The sequence below is a fragment of the Pangasianodon hypophthalmus genome, chromosome 23 (genome assembly GCF_027358585.1).
Source record: "Pangasianodon hypophthalmus isolate fPanHyp1 chromosome 23, fPanHyp1.pri, whole genome shotgun sequence".
Taxonomy (NCBI): domain Eukaryota; kingdom Metazoa; phylum Chordata; class Actinopteri; order Siluriformes; family Pangasiidae; genus Pangasianodon; species Pangasianodon hypophthalmus.
The window spans coordinates 10,103,310-10,126,543 of NC_069732.1; the positions used below are offsets into that span (position 1 = coordinate 10,103,310).

At 39.7% G+C, this 23,234-nt stretch overlaps 1 protein-coding gene across 3 annotated transcripts in view; it reads right to left on the bottom strand.

Annotated features, from left to right (window-relative positions):
* The window catches only part of ctnnal1 (catenin (cadherin-associated protein), alpha-like 1), a 57,973-nt gene that overhangs the window by 26,943 nt on the left and 7,796 nt on the right, over positions 1-23,234 (bottom strand). For all 3 annotated transcript variants that reach the window (XM_026930001.3, XM_026930000.3, XM_026929999.3), the window contains exon 2: positions 3,212-3,401. In XM_026930001.3, coding sequence (XP_026785802.1) covers positions 3,212-3,401 — 190 coding nt within the window. The remainder of the gene's footprint in view (positions 1-3,211; positions 3,402-23,234) is intronic.

The window sequence follows — 23,234 nt, forward strand, 5'->3', positions numbered from 1 at the left end:
TTCTCCAAAAGACACATCACACTAAAGCTCTGATTGCATCCGGCAGCTGGTTCGCAGCCAGAAATCCAGCATTCAGTCCGCCCGTGCAAAATGATCCTGCGATATGGGCCAAATCAGCCTGCCAGCATGTGCTCTCTTACTCGTATTAATCCGTCTAATTCCTGCGCTAGGAACACTCCGTTCTTCTCGGCCATATTGATACATTTCTGCTTAAGATGGGGATTTTCTACCTCTGTCTTTTGCTAGAACTCTAAAGAGAAGCCTTTGTAAAGGCTTAAGACAGAATACCCCGTGCAGGAGAAAAGAAGAGCCTCGGGCGCTTGTGTGAACGGCTGGAGCGCCTGTAACTGAGTAGCGCTGCTGTAAAGAGACAGAGCCCGAGGCAGTGTGTTCGGAGAGAAGCTCTAGAGGGTGAAGGAACAGGACCTCAGTGCTCATGCTCTTTAAAGTCGCCTGCAGCTCACTGCATTGATACAATTGTCCACTATTTTGGGAGCGTTTGCACCCAGAGCTGGGAACTAGCTGTTTGTTTACACCGAGCCCTGAGGACCCAGTGCAGCATTCATTAAACACTAGCATCAGTGTTTTCAGGAAGTCCAGAATCAACACTGCACGGACTTTCAAGACCGAAAAACTAGAAGAAAGTTCACTTCTTCTAAGCACAGGGTCCCTTTAGGACTAAAAATATAACAGTCTAGCAAAGCAGATCTCCAAAATTCCGTCCAATGCACCTTAAGCTTTCACTTGGGAGTGTATAGAATAGTTTTCATTTTTGAATACCGTGCCTTGCGCAAGTATTCACCCCCTCAAACTTTTCCATATTTTGTACTGTTAATCGCAATATAAATACACTGCAGAGCTTGTTCGAGAACATACCTACACAAATAGCATTATGAAGACCAAGGAGCTATCAAAATAAGTCCTGGATAATTATAAATCAGGGCTTGGTTTAAAAAAAAAAAAAAAAAAAAAAATCCTAAAGTTTAAACATCTCAAAAAGCAGCCTTGAATCTGTTATTTGAAAACAGAAAAATATGGCACATTGTAATGCTACAAAATGTGCAGGGGGTGAATACATATGCAAAGCACTATTTCTGACCTTCTAAATGCACAACCTCATCGATTTTATCCAGTCCAATTTTTCCCCTTCTTTCCGTTTCTACTTTCCCCTTTTGAAAGCACAGCCTCGTCACTGAGCTTTTATCCTCTTCAACACCTCTACTTTCCAATTTTTTTCCCCTAGAGAGGAACTTCACAGAGTTTTCCCATGTGCACCACAGGATTTAGTGTGACACTTTTGCTCATTCCGTGTGAGTAGCCAGGAGAATGAGCAGCAGGATTAGACGCATGACTGCGTGTCTCAGCGCTGTGGGGAATGAGCTGCTAACCCTAAAGCCACGCTAATCCCAGTGCTGTGCAGGTCTCTCTCACTGGGAGGTACGGGAGCGGCTGAGCGCGCTGTGTATTTACTGTAGGCCAGCATCATTCTGTGGACTACAATCAACTGAAAGCAGCCTGACAGAGGAACATGAAAAAACTGGAGTGTAACTTCTTACGGTGTTTGGAAAAAAAATAAAAATAAAACTTTTCGGTGCTGGTTTACTTTTTAAAGGGCTAGCTAATTTTCTACTTTCTTTAGTGGCCTATTTGCCAAAAAAAAAGGAGCTCTATACAGGAGCTCTGTGTGGAGCTCTGTATAGTCAACTCCAGAAATTTTGGCACTCTCCATGAGAATTAGCAAAAATGTATAAAATAAACGTTACAAACATCTAAAACTGTTTTCTCTCAGAAACATACATGGCAAAGTTATCAGCACCACAGTAGGACACTTAAAATAAATTGGGGGTGGGGAAAAAAGAGGGGAAAAAAAAAAAAGGGATTTTTGAAATTGCTCATAGTCTCCAGAAACCATTGTTGCCTTTGACTAGGCTATTTCCTGTTTCTCATATATTATATATACATATGTATGTATGTATGTATATATATATATATATATATATATACATATGTATGTATGTATGTATGTATATATATATATATATATATATATATATATATATATATATATATATATATATATATATATATATATATATGAAACATAAAGGCATGTATAATGGCAAATTTATACTTTTTATAAAGAAGTTAAATTTATTTTTAAGTCAGGAAGAGGCTGCATGAACACAGTGCCTCCTGGAAGAGCAAGCAGTTAAGTGCTGTTATTCTTTCCAAGCAAGGCGTCATCAAATATTAATTGTGGGATCACTAATAATTTTTCAGTGTTTCAGTTTAATCAATGTTTTGCAGAGCTTACTTTGCAAAACTATTTATGCTTCAAAAAAATGTAGTGTTAAAATATACAAACTATACAGCATTCCTACATACTAAGGTTTCCCAAACTTTTTGTAACAAAGGATCGCTTTAACTTTTAAATAAATTCCACTGACCCACTCAATACGGATTAATTTCATGAACATTAGAGCCATAGCGTTTCCGCTTCCTGAATTTTCCACCCACAGACCACATTAGCTCCAAGCTGACATTATTTATAGGCTAACTAATTTTGACTTGTTGAGGTTTGGATTAAAAATAGTCATTTCAAGGGACCAGTCATACAGACTAATTACTATAAGAACTCAATAATAAATACAATAACTGTGATAATAGCATGTTGTGATTTGACCCCTTGGCGTTCAGAACCACTGCTATCTACAGTATGTTTAAGCTCAAAATACTACGTGCTGCATGTTATTCATTGTGGCTCCATGGGCGCCAATAATTCTGGACTTGACCATAAAGCCCTTAGGCACAAACTTTTTACAAAGCAAGTTATCAAGAAAGCGCTTGCAACAGTGCAAAGAAGCCCTGCTGCATGTGTTATTCTGAGAGGAATCCTGGAATGAGACATGGAGATGTGAAGCATTTGGGGTTATATTTTTAGAGCTGCTCTTCAGGGTGAGAGAGAAGGTTAGAGAGCTCACCTCGCACAATAGGAGAAAGAAAAGCTGTGCCACTCTCTCTTGCTTAGGCAGACGCAATTACATACAAACAAGGGCATGAAAACCAATGAATATTCAAACCACTTCTCTTAATGGCCTCTTCTGTGTGTCTCAGGGAGCTGAGCTGCACATTGCTCCACTTTACGCTAAGTGCATAAATTAAAGGGTTTGTGAAGTTGTGAAACGCATAGTGTGGTTAACTATGGACCAACCTGCTCGCCTGGCCTCAAAGCAAGCGTGACCCATTTCTTCCTTTAATTCCTCATTCTCCAATGCAATGGCCTCTCCGACAGCCACAAAGCGGCTCACGGCGCCGCTGACCGCCTGGCCGACCCTCTGGATGGCCCGCGACGTCCTCTCTGTCTTCTTTAGCTTGTCCTTGTGATTAATCAGGGTGGTTATCTGGAATGAACGAGACATAATTTTGGGAAATAAGGTCACAATGGGCATCATTTATCCAACTTTTAGTAAAGTTAAACATGTAAAAGAGCACCTCCCAGGCGTGGCGTGTGCTAAATCTTCCAGTAATGCAGCTCAGCCACTGCAGCGCTTTGGCTACCACAGGCACAAACCAACACTTCCTCCTTTTATACGGCTCCGTTTGTTGTCCTAATTGAATAGCTGGCCTTAGTTGTCTTAATTTATGGACTTCTTTTGGCCATATTTGTAGTATGCTTTAACTAGAACTGTTCACAAATATGTGTTTGGAGTTGGAGAAAACCTTGCCTGGGCTCTGCTTTTTGATTAGCCTCTAGATGTGCAGATTTAAATGGTACCGTGCCAGTGAGAGTGGTGTGTTTCTTCTTTTAATCAAGTCATTAATATGAAATCACTGTGTTTCACAAAATGTGCTTTAAATACATGCGTGCAATGATGCATGAAATAAATAAGCTGTTTAAACTTGACGGTGTTATCTGTATATAAAACCGCAGTAACTCATGACAGTTATACTATTTGAAGCCTATCCATCGAGGTTCACGTCAGTGAGTCCGAGAGAGAGATGAGGTCTTCTGTCTTTATTTGTATTAGTTAGGAACCCTACAGTCTCGCAGCTTGACAAATGCTTTCACATCAATGGTCTTCCCTCAGTGCTGGGATTAAATCCATCAATTATGCATTACACGTTCATTTTCGATTTCCCCCCTAAAAGAATGACGTTCCCCCCTGCTCCCCAAAGGGCAAGCACAGAGCACAGAGCTAAAGGACATCTGTAATGGAAGCAAAACTGCAGGACAACACTACATGGAGCACCCGGGACAAGTGATTATTAGCAATCAATCACAACAGCTTTTGCTACTTATCAGCATCACCACTACATTATCGGTGAATGACATATGCTCTTATTGGTTTGTACTGCAAACAAGAGGACTATTAATCATTAAAGAATATAAACAGCACACTCTGTTTTGTGGAGCGAAAACAAAGCCAGGCTTAGACTGTCAGACAAGCTGGGTTTAATTTCTCCCATTCAGCAGTGTCTTGTACCCAGGATGGGAACTCCACGCTCTCTGGATTCCAATTCATTCAACTCAGTGATATCTGACCCCTCTGCATTACAACTAACTGTTACTTCTGTCAGCTTTATTATTCTATAGGAGTGTTGAAGAAATTCCCTCGAGGGCAACACTGGACAGTGCGATACAACACAGTCTGGTAACCGATACGTGTGTGTGGAAGTCTGGAAAAACCCTTCTAATAGTGAAACTGACATTTTTTTACTCTCTCTCTCTCTCTATGTGTATATATATATATATATATATATATATATATATATATATATATATATATATATATATATATATATATATATATATATATATATATATATATATATATATACATACACCCACACACACACACACACGCACACACACAAACACACACACACACAGAGAGAGAGAGAGAATGAGTGTGTGTGTGGTCTGGAAAATTTTAAATTCAGGTTACTCCCAAAAGTGAAAACTTCATTTAAAAACTGCATGTGTGTGTGTGTGTATTTGTGTGTGCAGCACTAATCTTTGTGCTGTTCTGGCCTTAAAGCTCAAGAACAATAAGAGAAGGTTCTTCACCTCAACCAGCAGCCCTGCACACAGCCTGTTTAAGAGGGCACGTGTGTTTACACGAAACTGAACATGGGTGGATGTGATGTGCATGTCTTTGTGAATGAAAGAAAGACATTTAAAACAAAAGTTGTGTGTGTGTGGTGGCATAACACCCATGACTTCCTGCTGGTGGAGTAGCACATGGCTAGCAAGGCTGTGTAAACAGGAGGGAGGTCGTGAAACAGGATATTGATTCAGTGCTGTGACAGAGTGCTAGAGGCAAGGCACAGAAACACACCACTCTCACTGGCACTGTACCAGTTACATCTACACATCTATAGGCTGATCAAAAAGCAGAGCCCAGGCAAGGTTTTCTCCAACTCCAAACACATATTTGTGAACGGTTCTGGTTAAAGCATACTACAAAAATGGCTAAGCTTGCTGGTTTGTAATCTATTTTACAACAATCATAGGCTTTGATTTGAGGATGGATGTGAGGGGATGCCACCGCATTTTTAATTTTAATTCCATCTATATTTGAGATTTACACAAGTCACTGTGGACATATCAGGAGGTTTTCAGTTAAAGGCCACTTCACACCAGACAGCAGCTACTCTTCCGTTTTAACAAGTTTTCATCTACCCATCAACCCTTCAGTCTACCCTCTTCCGCGAACATGAGCCCACAGACGCCCGCGATTGGACAGTGTCACGCTGATTGACAGGGGAGAGAGAGTATGCCATCTCTTTCACCGAGACAGCGCAGCTCTCTTGACTCCTAGCCACAGATGGCTGTGCTATTGTTGGGATTCGAACTCTGACGCTGCATTTTTATTTAGCTGTGTCATAATCACACACAACTTCAGCTGTCCCCGTCCCCCATGTTTCATTAACACTCATACACTTAGACATTAGTTTTAATTGATGAAGATGAAGTGCACTGTTGTGTCGGAAGGTGTGCGGTGTGGATTAAATGCAGAGTCACTACGCACAGATCCTACAATTCAGCCATGACACTTATGCAACATGTCCAGTGTGAATTCAGGGTAACGTAACAACTAAGTGCACTCGTACCTTATCATCCGTGTTTAAAAGCAAAAAAAGAAAAAACAAGTGTAATAACCGACCTTATAGCACAATGTAATGAATTCTCAAATCGGATGGGTCAGAAGTTGTTGATTAATTTTCTCTAACAGCAACTCTGACAATAGCATCTGCTGCAAAGCAATTATTAGGACATCCTGCTTTTGGAAAATAATGAACCAGTCATTGATTACTTTCCTGTAAATGCACACCCATTGTATTTTATTCCTTACTTAACCAGTGAAAGATATCTGTAGTTAATGAGGCAGGGTCACAAGCACATTTTTGGTTTATGGGTCTAAATGTAATTCACAGTGGTAATAATTTATGTTTATACTTATGCAGCAAAACAAGATGATTGTCATTGCTAAAATGTTTTAGAAATTTCTAGAACATAGAGCTTGTTTGGGTTATTAGAGGTCATTAGATATGTTAAGTAATCATCTGCTAATGGTGAAGCAGAGCAGTCAGATGGATCGAATTGTGTGGTGTTGCAGAAGAATATTCCAGCTGTGGTAAGAAGAGCACTCACTGTGAGTGTGTGTGCGCGTGTGTGTGTGTGCGCGTGTGTGTGTGTGTGTGTGTGTGTGTTAATTGACAAGCTAGATAAAGTTTTTCTTGTAAGATTAGATAAGCCCCTGGTGTTTGAACCCACTGTCGCCTCTGAAAATATAATCCATCTAAGTGTCATAACATAATGCTTAGAAAATGTACAGCTTATAAAATGTGTGTGGTTTTTTTTGCAAATTGTGCTGTTGCAAAATAAAAGCATCTGGTTTGAAGAAAGCAATTTACCCTAAAGTGTGGGTTTTATCCTGCAGGAGATGAACATGCTCATCGTGTGGTCTTGCTTTATCAACATCCTCTAGAAACTTTCACATGAAAGAAAAGCAGCTTCTGTTCACTTCACTTTGAATATTTCCAAGGATCTTTTTTCAAAATCAATACAATGACTGCAATTTCACAATATTCTAACCACATTTTTAAATTCTTTCAACGCCAGTGTCACTCCCACACACACACACACACACAAAACTGTAGCAGAGAAATTCTTATAAGCACCTCATTATAAACACAAGTATGATCCACACCAGCGCTGCATGCGTCACCAATCCAAACATCTACTATAGAGATAAAAGAAGCCCATGCTTTAGAAAGAGAAGATAATCTGACTCCAGATCAGAAGAATAAAAGCACTTGGCAGCACCTCCCATGGTTCCTGGTGGATTGGGTTTGAAAGCAAACGAAACAATACAGCTGCTGGCTTCAACAATATCAGTCTTCTATCATTCGACTCAAAATTATGAGTTTGTGCATGTGTTTGCAGGACTGATGGTATAGGATGAAATCAGGCTCAAGGGGTTGAGATACAAATCATTCTGCTGAGAAGGAATATTTACAATACTCTAGAAAATGTCTGTAAAAGCAGAAAGGCACACATGACATTTGTATTGGCAATATCCTGAGAAGACACTCCAATTCATCCATCATGTCTAATTGCTTTTCAAAGATTGCCAATTTCTGCTCGTTATTCGTTCATCTTCATATGTTATCATCCTCATAAATACAAATCACTGCATTTAGTGATGTACAAAGACACATTAAGCAGACTCTGATTACCGCATTACGAGAATGTTGAAGAAATGTACAGGATAGAAGCTCTCCTGTGCAGGAGTCTTTAATCTGGAAGGTCCGGTGTGTGCAGGTTTTCATTCCAGCCACACAGTCGTCACACCCGATTCCTTGTGTTTAATCAGTTAGTCTTGGTTTTCAATCAACTGTTATGTGACTCTGATTCGGCTGAAGCTCACCAGCCCTTCGCGGATAAGACTGAAGACCCCCAGGGAAGCACGTGCCTTGCTGCACTACACACATCAGCTGAGACTCTCACACTAGCTTAGACACAATCTGATGGAGTGTAGAATGATGTTCACTAGGCGGATTAATGAGCATGAATGACAAGAAAGAACACCAAATCTCACAGGTTAGGGCTCTGTGCAGGCCACTCAAGTTCTTCCACACCAATCTTGGCAAACCATGTCCTCGTGGAGCTCGCTTTGTGCACAGGGGCATGGTCATGCTGGAACGTTTGGGCCCCTTAGATCCAGTGAAGTGAAACTTTAATGCTACAGCATACAAAGTCATTCTGTAAAGTTGTGTGCTTCCAATTTTGGGGAAGATCCACATATGGGTGTGATGATCAGGTGTCCACAAACTTTTGGCCCTATAGTGTATGTACTATGTTATTACATTACAAATACAAAGGCAAACACACGCTTCCTACGAGATACATTAAGCCAACTTTCACATGTTTTCAATCTGCTGCACATGCTGCATCACAGGGCAGTATAACACACTCAGAGGAAAGTGCTATCAACCCTCTTCCACATACTTGAGCTCACCGATGCTCATGATTGGCTAGTGACATTCTGATTCACACTGGAGAAAGAGAGAAAAATGCCATCCCTCTCACCAAGAAAAGAATGGACAATTTTACTTTCTTGACTATATAAACAATGATATAATCCTGAAACACACTGGATCATCACTGGATCAAATTTAACACATATTACATTGTGAACTTGTGTGTTGACAGACAAAATACAGATTACTGCACTGGACAATTTTTTCTACGTATATTTTTCCCACTAACTTGGCAGCATAATTTTGCAGCAAGTTGCTCCATTACTAGGATGTTGGTATCGGATCACTGGCTCATATATAATATTAAAACTCTAATATCGATATCGTATCAAAAATGGGATGAGTGTCTTCCTAATTTTAAGATATGGTAGTAAGTATTTACGTTTTTATGCTTATTGAAATCTTCTTTACCTGTATCTGTAGATATATCCGCCTCCTCATAAGGCAGACATAATTGTACATCGAAGTGTCACCTGATTTAATAAAATCTTACATATATAAACTACGAGACTTTTGCCATTGCCTGCTGTCAGAGCCCAAAATGAAAAGGTCCCAATTTCACTTCCCTTTGTAGGGAACTGTGTCACATCTGATCACTTTGTTCCAGAGGCAGTCAGCGTCTGCCAATGCCACGCATTCTCTTTCAATGACACGCTAGGTTAGAGAATGGAGGGGGAGAAGCTCATAAAGCTAGCAGACGCCATAATGCTCTCTCATTATACTCATCACCCACACAGATGGACATTTAGCAACTTGCAGCAAAATCCCAGCAAGAGGTGACATTGTGCCTTGCGCTTTTCAATGAGCCATGTTCCCTGGCTTTTAATGTCTTTAAGGAAGAAACCTCATTACCCTCGCGCCTCATCCTCAGCAATTTGATGCAAAAATAAGATTGTTCAAGGGGGAGGGCAGGCGGGCTGGGAAGCGAAGCGAGTTCATGCTGAGTACACATTTTAATAGCGGGACCATATTGTCTCCACAGCCCAGATTAGATGACGGTAAGTGTGCTAGTCTGCATCCAGCCTGAAGAAAAGCAGATAATTAAGATCAGACAGTGGAAAAGGCACAGCGTGCCAGGTCAGGCAGGACACAAGCTGTACAAGAGCCCCTGGCATGCCATGGTCAATGGGCAGTAAAGTAATATCTCTCTTTCCCCCTTCACCCTCTGGCACTTTGCATGTGGCCAGTAAGCAATGAAGTGCCTGAGTTTATCTTCCATACTGAGGTCACATATTGTACATGTTCAGGCTGTTTGCGTTCATATTGGGGAAAAAATTATCAGGGCACATCTTATCTATTCATAAGCACGGGAGTGGAAACGGGCACACGAAATGCTGAAATAAGTTTTAAAAAAAGAGCAATTAAATGCACAATCCAAATCCCTTACACTAATGAGCTTTTGGAAAAGTTTTTCTTAAAAAGCAAAGTCAGTCACTGTACAATAACTGAGAGCCAGTCATGTTCGCATTCCTATGTTTAAGAAGTCTGAAAGCAATCTGATCAATCAAGGCTATAAAGGCAATAAAAAACTTCTTTTTTAAATTTTTTTAAATAAAGAGAATCAAAATCTCTTATTTTGTTTCACAATGGACTAAAATAGTGAAAAATATGAGACTTATAACAAGCATTCCTTTTGAGAATCATTCAAGATATATCCTAATAAATAAAAAGGTACACAGAAGATTACTAATTCGCGTTAAAACAAGTCCATTCCCACGGCCCACAGCAGTAGTTAAAACAACAATCCTAACTGTTGTAGTCCACACTGTACATCACAAAGATTAGATAAGGTGCTGGACAGATGCCCAGTCTAATCTCCTTTCCCGTCAATCCTTGTGACCGGTGGAACATTGCTCAGTTGTTACAGCCTCAGCTAGCGCACACGCCACCTAGCATTATAGTAACAAGACAAACCCTTCCATAGTGCCATTACAATCGTGAATACTATATTTACATGCAGCACCAGTTGATCTTCCTTTTGCATTTGATTTAATGTTAGACAATGCAATGAAAAAATAATCAATCACTGTTAAGTTTACATGCATCTGCAGTTAAGATTGCTGTAATAGAATGACTGTTTCCAATTCATTCCTGGTTCAAAACCTTCTCAATTTACAGTAACGTTGTTTGTATCCAGCTTAATAAATAAGGCACACTGTTTGAGCACTCCTCCATACCCTGAATTTAATTTTAACAGAAGACTTGAGAGTACAAACTCTAGTTCCGCTCAATACCAGGAAATGTTGCCCCTTGACAGGCATGCTGGGAAATCCTTGAATTTTTCTATCTAGAGCTTTTTTTTTTGGAGAATGTTAGAGCTCTGAAAGTGCTCCCATGTGAAGCCCTCATTAAAACACAGGACTCTTTTGTTCCTAAGCACAACCTAGCCACGTGTGTTTTCCCTTCTCAGTCAATACAGCTTTCCCCCCGCTAATTGTTAATGAGCCCTCAGAGATTCCACAAGGATCCTTCACACAGGTCTAGGTCAGGAGCTGCCCTGCTCCTCCTACCCGTTTGTTAGAGTGAATACCAGTGTTAAATCAAACCGGGGGGTCTGTGATGAGGTAATATGGCCTGACTGAAGGATTCCAGGATTCTCACTACAGCACATCAGGATGAGATATAGCAATCCAGAATATATGTACATGGCTACGAACCACTGGCACAAAATATATTCTCACCAGTTGAACACTCATTGAATGGATAAGAATAAAGAGGAGGAGCCCGGAGTTAGCTAATGCTAAAGGTATGTGTTTTCTACCTTGGAAGTTACTGCATGACAATCACACACAGTGCTTTGATTTTGAGAAATTTCATTATCTTTAGGCTCAACATAAGCATTGCAATGAAGCGCAAGGCATGTGGGCTCAGCTTTTGGATGCATTCCTGACACTTTATATGTGTCGGTGAGCATGACGTCAGGCTGAGGCCCCAAATGTGATTAATGTTTAGGTGTAGCTGCAAGTTTCCAAACTTCTGCCCAAGAAATAAAAGTGTTGCTCTGTCAGAATCTGACTGCAGTCGACAGGCTTGCACAGAAATGCTGAATTCATGACAACTGGGAACTCTGGATTTTCTTATATACTGTACATACACCTTATGCCTTATTTTGTGGTACACAAACTATACAAGTAACCACAGACCCAAACACGAAATTTCACTGGAGAGATCCCAGTAGAAATGTGCCTGATTCCTAAAACCACACTTTCTCATGAAATAAATGCAAGACCTGTCCATCACGTCAATATGTGCTTTTTTGAGGAAACAAAAAAAAAAGAGAGAGAAATAAGAGAAAATGTGCAGAAAGGATTGGTTGGGGAGATCCAGGCAGCAAAGACTGTCTGTTCCGCAAAGAGAAGTGAAGATATAGATGATAATTCCCAAAATTAACACATTGATGTGCTCGGGTAGCGTGCATTCAGCATTAGAGCCTTCATGCAACATCAACTGCTGGAGTTCAGAAAACTGCTCAAAGTAATCTATGGCTTGTTTTGCTTTTGTAAAAAAAAAAAAAAAAAAAAAAATCTTTTTACAGTTTGATCAAAAAATCTTGCAAAAAAATTAAAAAAAAAAAAAAACTTCTCAAATATCATGATGTCCTCCTTAAACATCTTAAAACAGATCATTCAGAAATAGAAACACAAATAGAAAAAGTCAGCTTATAATGCATTCATGACCAAGTAGGAGCTCAGAGGTTTTTCAGCTAACAGGGTCCTAATCCAGGGTCCTCAGTGCGATTTAATGCAGACGGACCTCATCAGCAAGATGCATGGAGGATGGGAAAAGAGATCTCTGTGAATACTAGGCTAACATTAGTGAGTTTTGCGTACAGAATAAGCGAGTACCAGGGACCAGAGAGATATCAAGGTGCTCAGGACTCCGTTTTTATCCGCTTAAGGCTTCTATACCAGTTATCACTCTGTACTTTACCAGTGAGTATGGGTGTACTGGTTTTCAAATCAAGCAAAGATTTTTAGATTATTAGCAGACCTTGCTCACTCCTGAGGCATAACGAAACAGAAGAAACAGAAACTAGTGCTGCTCAAGTTTTGCTGCAGTTCCCCTTTAAGGTTTGACTAAGCCGTGTGTGGCCTCCACAGTACCGGCTTCTTGAAGGTTGCATACTCGTTCCATGCCTACACTCCTACGCACTTTCTTTCCATTGAGTACATTCAATGGAGTACAATACCTCTTTTCAAAGAGTTCAGGTCCTCAGCAAGCTTGATTACTGATGACCAAGGACAGACAGGAAAGTTGCCAATGTGGCACTGGGAAGCCGGTAAATTGCCTAGATACTAAACCCATTTACTAAACCCACATAACTACAGACGTTTGTTAAAAGGAGAGCATGTCATACAGTACAAAAGACTACACTACAGCTGAGTGGACATGAAGCACAATAACGTTTCAAGTTTCCTCTCAACAACTTGCGCAAATAAGATGAATGACAATAACAAGCCAAAGAATTCAAACTCCACAGCCTTCAGGTTTTGCACTGCTTGGTTCCAATCATCTGTAGCCAATTATCTAGCCTGTCATTCTTCCATGACACATCTTGACCACCCATTGGTTACAATGAAGGCTGCAAACACATCTTCCTGTTAGTACAGGCCTCCCTTAGTGCAGTAGTCTCACTCCTGCAAGCTTGGGGCTTTCAATACTTGAGACCCTTCTGTCCCGATAGCGGCAATTTTTCCTCCTCTAAAGCACACAAACTGCCAAGCACAAAGATCACAGGTTTGACAAAGTAATACCTGAAATCCGGACGAGTATACACTTACAGTTGACCAGTATTCCATCTGTATGCATCTCATAATAGTTATAATCCATTTAAACACAGCCAGGTCATGACTTGATCAGAAGATATGTAAAGTGTAAAAAACTGACTCTCGGTCATCTGGGACCAGTGCTGAATCTAAACTACACCACAGGTCAAAAATACAGTTAAAAGAAGCTGAAAGAAAAAGAAATGAATATATCCTCTAACAAAACAACATTTTAAATGCTTCTTTTCCTCTCAAATTTCAGACCTGATCTGAAGGAAGGGTATAAAACAAGTACTGTAGGTTATATAAATGGGCAATCTGGCAGAAGTCACAAATAATGAAGGCGAATTTTACTTCTGAGAGAAACCAAAAGCTGTTCAGAGGATATGGATGGTGTTGGAGGCAGTTGGTTAATAGAGTATATTTTATTATCAAATTCTGAACTGATATTTTGGGTTTTTTTGTTTCACTATTAATATCTCATCATACTCTATTGAAGGAACAAAGAAGTAACATCTGTGAGACAGTGACAACACTTTAAAATTGCCATAAAAAAAAAATAAATGAAATGTCTTCATTTTGTCCTACAGGTATGCAAACTTTTGCACTGAACTACAGAGTAGAAAATAAATGTAATAAATAAATGTTTGCTGATAATGCTGATTAGTTTAAAATGATTCACAATTTCCTAATTTAAAACACCAGATTCAGTTAAGGAAGCCTTTGAGGAGCTTTTGAATGTAATATCTCGAGCTGTCATTAAGCTACAGGAGGAGATTTTAATGAACGCAGAATTAAAGCGACAACAAATCAAGAATCAGTTACACACTGTTGCTGTACTCATTTACTCAAAGCCTTTTGTTCTACATTAATAAATGTATTAGTATCTCTTGAACACACTTTCTGTATGGATATGGTAGTCTTCCAAACTAAGATGTGAACTTTTCAAAGATATTACTCTAGCACAAACCCCTCTCCGGTTTCAGGGTCGATTGAGTCTAATTGTCTAACTGGTGAAGTAACGTCTAGGCCTGACACGATAACTACTTTTGTTGGACGATATGTTGCCCCAGAAATAATTGTGATAAACTATATTATTGTCATTTTAAGACCATTTTATGCCACCGATATTATGATAATATAATAGCATAATAATGCAAATACACCCTCTCAAAAAGCAATGAACTTTTAATTCTGAAGAATATTCAGACTCTGAAATTGGAATGTCAGACAAAAATTAAATATCCTAAATAAATAAAACAAATATTTGGCGCACGAGCATAGAGAGCCATTCATTCCTTAACAGGAAATATAGTGCCAATCCAGTTTCTCAGTGGTTAGGCCTTCATTAACAAAGAGTGCAAAGTAACAACATATAAGTTAGATATAAGTAACAACAAGTAGAAGAAAGTAACATGTCTGACATCAAGTCAGTTTAGGACTCCCCCTTTTAGGGTGTCTCTGGACATAACACAAAGACACAAAGATTTTCTTTATACTGTAGTTGTTCATTGTCTGAGCGTATTCACAACGCGATTTATCATTCTACCTAGCGTATTACTGAAGTTCAAGTTCACTTGTGCATTCGTGTCATTTTGTGCAGAAGCAGGTTGTAATATCAGGTGTATGCTGTGTATGTGCGCCTGGGTGAGTTAATTAACCCGCTGGTAAAGCGCTTCAGTTTACCGGTGTTCATTCACTTCTCAGCTTCAGCTCACACAGATTAAGTGGCTCAATCCCAACATGATTGACTATGACTGGATTATCTGAAACATTAGAACTATTCTTTCTAGATTTTTCTTCTTCAGAAAACATTGTCAGTGCATTGTTAATATCTCGCATGTATGTACAACAGTATGTTTTAATTAAAATCGGTGCTAGTGCTTGCTACACATATCAAATTCAGATGCACACAGTTTTTGCATTCAAATGTGCATTTTTATTTTAAATTCGACAAATATTCAAAATTCGAATTTGAATCTGACAGCCCTACAGCAGAGGAGAGGACAGAAGCAGCGCAAATGGCTAAAATGTTGGTGACATTCATTCTTATGTAAAAAAACATGCATGTAAACACAATGCACAATATTGAAGTCAGCAAAAATGATCGAGCTCATGTCCATATATCGTGCGATAAGTTGAAAATGTAATTATCATGACCGGCCTAGGAACAACATGGCTTGTTTTTAAAAAAAAAAAAAAAAAACGCTGATGAAACAAGACAACTGGACAGAGAAGTTTATTCTCTGCTTCAATTTCAAAACATATGTTTCATCTGTTTAGAGTCTGTGATATGTGAGTGTGAAACAAAACAACTACCTCGTGTCTTATTTATAGCCATAAACTAACGACTAATGGTTAAGCATTACAGTGTAACTGTCGCCAGCATTCAGTCGTGCTAGCTGCTTATCCAGTATATCTTCATATAACAGTTTCTATGGAGATTAGAGTGAAAAGAGGAAGATTCTGTGAATAAGAGCCCATAAGGTGTGTGTGTTTGAGGATATATCATATTGTGAGAGATAACATATTGCTGGGCTGGATTGTTCAGCGGTGACTCATTGCAGCGAGTGTGAGAGAGTACACACTGTCTCTGTTAAACAGTGTTACAGAAGAACACCGAGGGACCCTGAGGATGCATTACGCTTTTGCCACTCTTTTCAGCTGTTATGCTCCATCACCTGTCCTGATTGATGAACAGTGAAAAGAGACCTCCGATTTGACCTCTCACTTCTGTGGATGAGAGCAGGACTCTTGGGTAAACGCTGGGAACTGAAGTGTGATGAAGTAGAATTTGTTAAGAGAGGTGAAGCATGGAAACAAACCTCTGATCTGACCCAAACTAATTATAATGCACTGATTGTTTGTGGAGGAAAATGGAGGAAAAGCCAGCTGTAAAGCTCCTCAGTTATTGCTGTTGCCGAAGAGCATACAAGCTCAGTATCTAATCAGTTAGCATTTGTGGTTTATTACATGGCTATAGAAAGGAGGTCTACCTGAATGAAAAAGCAAGGACACAAAGCGAGGAAATTTCACAAATCTGTTTTACTGCACTAAGTGTCCAATCACTGGATGCTGCTCTCTTACAAAATTTTATCTAACCATCAGGAAGTCTCTTATAGTTTTAAATAATGAGCCATTTCTGTCTAATCTTTGCAGTTGCTGTACTGCGAGTATAAAATATTAAAACCTCGCATCCGTATGAGCAGGTAACGTGTGTCTTTACACTGTGCCTTTGTTTTCCCGAGGGGCCACGGGCTTGTTTTTTCGGACTCCACTCAGTGGGTGTAGCAGCAGTAAAGCCATACGTTCCACCTTCTCTCTGGGAAACTGGTCCTTTACAAAGAGTTTGCTGTTTTTTAATGCAGCTATAAAAACTCTGGGAAGGAACAACAGACAAACTGGAAATGCCTAACACATAGACACGAGTGTCCAGAACAACCTCATATAAGGGAAAAAATATCTTGGATTTGGAAATGGATTTCACTATTTCACTGAAAGACTGTGATTTTTTTTTTTTTTTTTAAGGGATAAACAAATGTTTTAGGCATGTGCACATCTCCTGTTTGCCAAATCATTGAAAGAGTTTTGAGAGTGTAACATTTTGTCTCTCTCTCTCTCTCTCTCCAAAGCAACACAACAGCCTGGACTCCGATTTCCTTATAAAGAAGAAAGATATCAGTGGCCATGAGTGGCTCATGTTTTTACGCTTCATGAATGCATGTCATTTTTCATTTCTCTGCGCATTCAATGGCAGTTACTGTCCTACTCCTTTGATCCAGTTTGTTACATGTTCGGTTAGAGTATAAATCAATACACACCATTCACTGTATAATTATGTTCCAGAGCTATTATCCCCTAAAAGGAGAGTGCAGCAAGACACAAAAAGAAAGAAAAATGATAATTATCACCTTTTCATCAATCTTTTGGAACCTGAGAGCAAAGAAGTCCTTAAAATCTCAAAAGTGTCTGCTTGACATGACTTTTTATGTAATCAGGTTAATTCACAACTGATTTACTCCTCCCAATGATCACAAAAGGTGTCAATTTTAAGGCTGGTCTTAAACGATTATAGGTGTAAATTGTGTAAAATCCAGTCTTAACCCCTCTGAACTGGTCCAGTCAGTCCAGGTCAGTCATGGCCACATAGATTCAAAATATTAAACATGTTGAATATTTCCAAATCCTGTAGGATAGTGAGACTACTGACTCTGATCTTGACGTCCGCTGTGTTTGTTTCATTCTGTAGTCATGTTTGTTAATGAGAAATTCTGCAAAAATTTAGGTTCCAAGAATTAGGACCATTGGTGAGTAACCATTTGTGATGTTTTATTCAGGAGCAAATCTTGTAGCTTGTGGGGGAATAAATCTGGTCTTATATCTGGGTTCTCTCACATTTTCAACATTGGATAGTGCTGTATAAATCTTGTAGTATAGCCCCGACATTAGCTCAAGGTAGACCGATCCGTGTGTGAGGCTGACTCCACTTGCAATTTTCTGTCCACTGAATTGGCTCATAGTGGCATCGTGCTTTTACTTAGACACAAAGACACACAGGCAACATGCCACTGTTTTGTTCACATTTTAACCCGATCACGCGGCCGTCACTGTCGCTGATCGATCTTCACAATCAGGCCAAATTTCAGCTGCACTAGCTCTCATTTGACAGGCAGAGATGGGAGGCAGGTAGCAATGGCCAGTTACCACCTCACATGCATGTGACATGTACAGGAGAGGAATTTCTGGGCAACACTGTCTACCAGGCTTCTAAAACATAATTTTACTGTAAAGACCTATGGTTTCGATTTTAGTTGTGGTTAATCAGGAACCAGTTAATTTCAAAATCTCTAATGCAAGTAGGATTGTTACAACTGCATCAGATATAGTTTTTTAAATACTAGACTTATGACATGCTATTCTAGCGCATGGAAAAAATGGATCGTATATACTGTCTTGAAGAACTAAAAGAAATAGCATTGGCTAACCAATTTGTTATTTACAACAGAAATTGCCCGATTGATCTTCCTTTCCTAACCTAATCATTAAAAACATATTTTAAGCAGGAAAAGTGTTTGTTAAAATTGTTTGTTCCATTTCCATACTATCTTCCTGTTCATTTATCTGAGCAATTGATTACAACGGACAGAAATTTCAGGTATGTCATAGTGGCCTTGTTTGTTAAGAAAAATGGAAAACTGAGAGAATGAGGTATTGATCCTGACAGAATGGAGAGCTATAATCACTTTGATGAGACGATTTTTCAGGTGTATATATGATTAGTGTCTAGGAGTGTTTAAGGTCTTACCAAGCCCAGAGCAATGTCACATTTGCTGCATTCCCACCCCAGGAGAACCAAACCCACAGACGCTTTTGTATTCTTCCTTCAGTCTCCTTACATACATCAGTCAAAAAGGCTCAATAAAAAGCCATCACTTAAAAGTGGTTTACTTCAAAGTTATTGAGACTACCCTAAAGAAGCAGGAGCATGATTTACTGGCAGAATACAGAGTGGATTTACAGTGCTTAGAAGTTCAAGCCTGTAGGCAATAAGTCACACAGTACAGTGAAATGGAGAGTGTATCCAGGTCTTAGCCCTTAAGGGTTAACCTATGACCCCAATCCCTTCTCCCTTTTAGTGGAGACATCCCCGGGCCACACAGAAACACGCGGCTTCCTTAACGTAACACGATCCTCACCGAGGAATATGGTGACCACACCATGGTCTGCACACTGCACTCAGGAATGCACCAAACCACCCTCCACACACACACACACACACACACACACACACACTAACATTTATTCAACATGTTAACAGCTTGAACTGTTTGTATTAACTGCGTATCAAATGTCAGTGTAATTCAGATATTCTGTAGTTTCTGAGATTAAACAGGAATAAGGCTGTACTCTATCCAGTGTGCACTTCTGTGTATTCCCTATAAATTATACGGCAGGGTTTTACTCACTTGTAATACAATGCTACAGGGATTTGAATGTTAATTAAATTTCATGACTAAATACTCAAGCGCTGATGGGACCTTCTAGCTCAGATAGTTCAGACTCGACTCAGACTAGCGACTCAGAGATTCCAGTCTCAACTCTGACTAGCAGCTCAGAGACTTGACACGGATTTGCGGTTCAGAGATTCGAGACTCAACTCAAGACTGGCTCTGAGCCTCGTCTCAGACTGGTGGCACAGAGACTCATGACTCGACCCGGACCTGCAGCTAAGAGACTCGTCTCAGACTTGGAGCTCAGAGCCTGCAGACTCAACTCAGTTTTACATAAAGTGATTTGTGAACATCTTTGGTGTAATCACTAATTGAATATAAACAGTAAAACTTAAAAGGAGCTAATTGTGGCAATGCGAGTATGGAATAATCGCTGCAAGTCATTAGTAGAGGTAAAAATGTCTCATTCCAGCACCTTCACTGTCAGCATGAACCCCAGCTGTCAGCAGCTCGTGTCCATGGCACCAAGAGGATCTGAATCTGCAAAACCAGCTGTCCTGTCCAACCAAATTTCACTACCTGTATGTCTCTGAAAAGCACATGACAGCAGACAGAATGTCTTCCAGTCAAGCCAGCCACTGCTACAGAGATTATAAAAAAAAAAAAAGAAACACCAGACACTGGCATGGAGACAGTCAGGCATGAGAGATTCCCATCCAAAGCCTCCTGGCAGCTAGCTGGATCCTGCTCTGAGAGCCAGTAATCAATATTCATGAGGTGGATTGGGGAACCCGACAGCCTAGCAGCCAAAGCTCCTGAGTGCATGGCTAATGTTAGCATTATTTAGAATTTGCATTATCCGTGCTTATATGGCCAGCAGAGCGATGCACAAGGCTAATCCCGTCGGCCCAAGTGTGACATGACTGATGGAACTAATTACCACAAGGGGCAGCTTTTAGATCTGACTTAAGTAGGAAGCACGGAGAGATAAACAGAGAGAAAGCAAATGGTTCCTCAATACCACGCTGAAACGTGCTTTTTATTTACCTGGCTTCCTCCTAACTGTATGGCTGTGGCGCATAAAATACACCTCTCAATACGTCTTATGAGTTATAAGAACAACACAATACAACACACACAATGCAACATAAATTCTAATTGAAATATGAGACACCTTCATACGCGCAGACCGAATGTAATTCTACTTACTTCTTACTTTGCAGTGCAGAACACGAATATCTGTCTACCACTCAACAGTTTCAAGATGAACTCCACCGTGATAAGACATAATTAGAGGGCACAGTCCAATGGTGTGACTTCAGAAGTTAAAAAGAGATCAATCATCTCAACTACTGTATGATTTAAAGGGTCTTCTAAAGAATTGATTAACTTTCTTTTAAAATACCTCTCTAAAAAGCTAACTTTCAAGCTCTGAGGGGAAAAAAACGGTCTACAGAAAAGACTTTTCTGTATCACCTGAGGCTCGGACCCATTATACTAAATGTGTGTAAGTTTAATGAAGCTCATTTGGAACTCAAGTAACTTAAGAGCAAAAAGAGAAACTCACCAAGACCTTCACAGCAGGTTCTAACATTACATATGCTGCAGCCGTGTAGTCAAGGCCGTACGCATGAGCTTACTTTTTCAACCAGGCTGTTTGTGTAAACTGATTTCTAATGAATTTATTCGCAGTATACCCAATACCTCACCTGGACTAAACCACTGGTCTGCTATCTGTTCATCTAGTGTTAAAACAACTCATGCCTATGAAGCAAATGCTGTTAAAGACTCAATACTAGTTAATCTTGGAAGTTTAAATATGGTTTAACCATTATTATGTATTACACAACACAATAATGCAAATGAATATCAATAATGCAAATGAAAGAAGCAAGGAAGACGGAACCTAATGAGGACAGAGTTACCAGCAAGGCGAAGGAAGTTACGTCTGAAAAACTGAAGCATATATACGAAGAAAATCTACAGTTTTGGAGCACATATTGACTTCTTGTGATTTTTTTTTTTTTTTTAAAACAGGACATACATTCTTAGGTAAAAGGGTTCTTTGTAACCCTTCTTACTGGGTTATTCAACCAAGTTAAGTATTAGTAACCTGGTTACAGTAGAGATACAGACAAACACTTTTTCCAAGATCTAAATGTGTCTGTCTACATAATACACCGCGTGTCCCAAAAGTCGCCATACATAGGGGACTACGTTTGCCAGCACGTCGGTTGTGCCTTCGTCAGTGGATGCTCGTGGACATCTGCTTCACGGTCGGTCCTGAACACTTCCAGTCTTTTTGAATTTGTTAGTAAGTTTGGCAACAGTGTGTGTGTGTGTGACATGCTTGCCATGTTTCCTGTTAAAGTCCATCGCAACCTTGCGACAGCTTCCCGATCCAGCCATGAGAATGATTTCAAATACGTTCTTCTTTTGTCAAAGGCATTCTTAAAGGCTATCTGAAAAAATATATAATATAATATAAACTAAGTATGAAAAATTTTGGAAGATATTGTGCTAAAAAGTACTAATTTCTCCTATGCACAGAGACTTTTGGGACACTCTGTACAAACCTTCATGTGGAATCGTATCTACCTGAATGGTAGAGAACCAACACTATCAAGTAACCAAATGTTGCCAGACTTGCACAATAAAACCTCTGTGTCCTTGGAACATCAAAACCTAGAGTGAGTTTGTTCCACTTCTGGGGACATTGTTTCAGCAGGCAGATCTGGAACTGCATGAGAAATGCTGATAATCTTAACTTCCTGATGATGTATAGATAAACGGTTGATTTGATATTTGCTGGAAATGCAGATATTTTGTTTTATAACAAAAAAGCACTTTTATTTCTGATAATGAATCGGAAAGTCTATTTTCACTCCAATGCTGCACTTATATAACAAGTGTAACTTTTTAACTTGTATAACAAACTCAAATCAGCCAGATTGATTTATTATTTAACAGATAAAGTTAAAGAGATTAAACTGAGCCCAAAAGCAGAGTTTTATGTACCGTTTCATCCGTAGTGTGTACAGAGGACATGCATTAGCCATTATATATTTCTATCTGCCTCCTTGGCAGGAGAATAATGAGGCTTTTGTAATTACTGGTAAGGTAAGTGGGGTATTCGTCACAAACTCCTCACATTCCACAAGCCCAGCAACTGCAGCCAAGCACTGTCTCTGTGCCAGTATACACTGTAGAATGATACAAATGAATAGTCTGCATGCCTGTCCATTCTGGGAGGAAAAAAAAGACAGAAAATGAACTCTTTATTTTCCTGTCTTGTTAACAAATGCAATGTAAACAGTGATGAGTTGAAATGTCAGGGAGTTAATAAAGGTGGTGAAGCGGAATGAAAAAACCAGGGACACACCGAGTGCAGATCACTTGTGCCCTAGGAAAACTTTATTGTCCCACAGTATTTACCAGGGAGGCCCAAGATCACAATCAGCTATGAGCTAGCATAAAAAAAGCCCTACTCAATGGGATCCTGCTATTTCCCAGAGATTTTTGCCATGGCACAAAAGCAGGAAGGACAGTTTCATCGTCACAGGGGGAACAAATCATAAATTCATTAGCTAGCCTTCCAATGTGCTGCCCAGTCCCTTGTTCTGGATGCCCAGGATCCCAGCTGACTATGCTGAAGTGGTAGCTAATGTAATGTAACGTATGACCATATGGCCAGCTAGTTACCTAGCTAAGTGTATTAATAGAAACTAAAGGAAATGACAACTATGGGTTCACCATCCTCTTCTGTCCAGCTTTCTAATGTAGAACATCATGTTTGCATCCTCGACAAAAAGTTAGCACGTTGTTGGCCAAAACATTTCGGCTACGTGATTCTGCCCTTGCATCTGGCTAGCCTTTTTTTTTTGGATATGTTTTACCACAAGGTGACTGTTACATACAGAAGATGAGTATATGACTGCTTTGCACCGGACCTTATTTTGCTCAGTTTCAT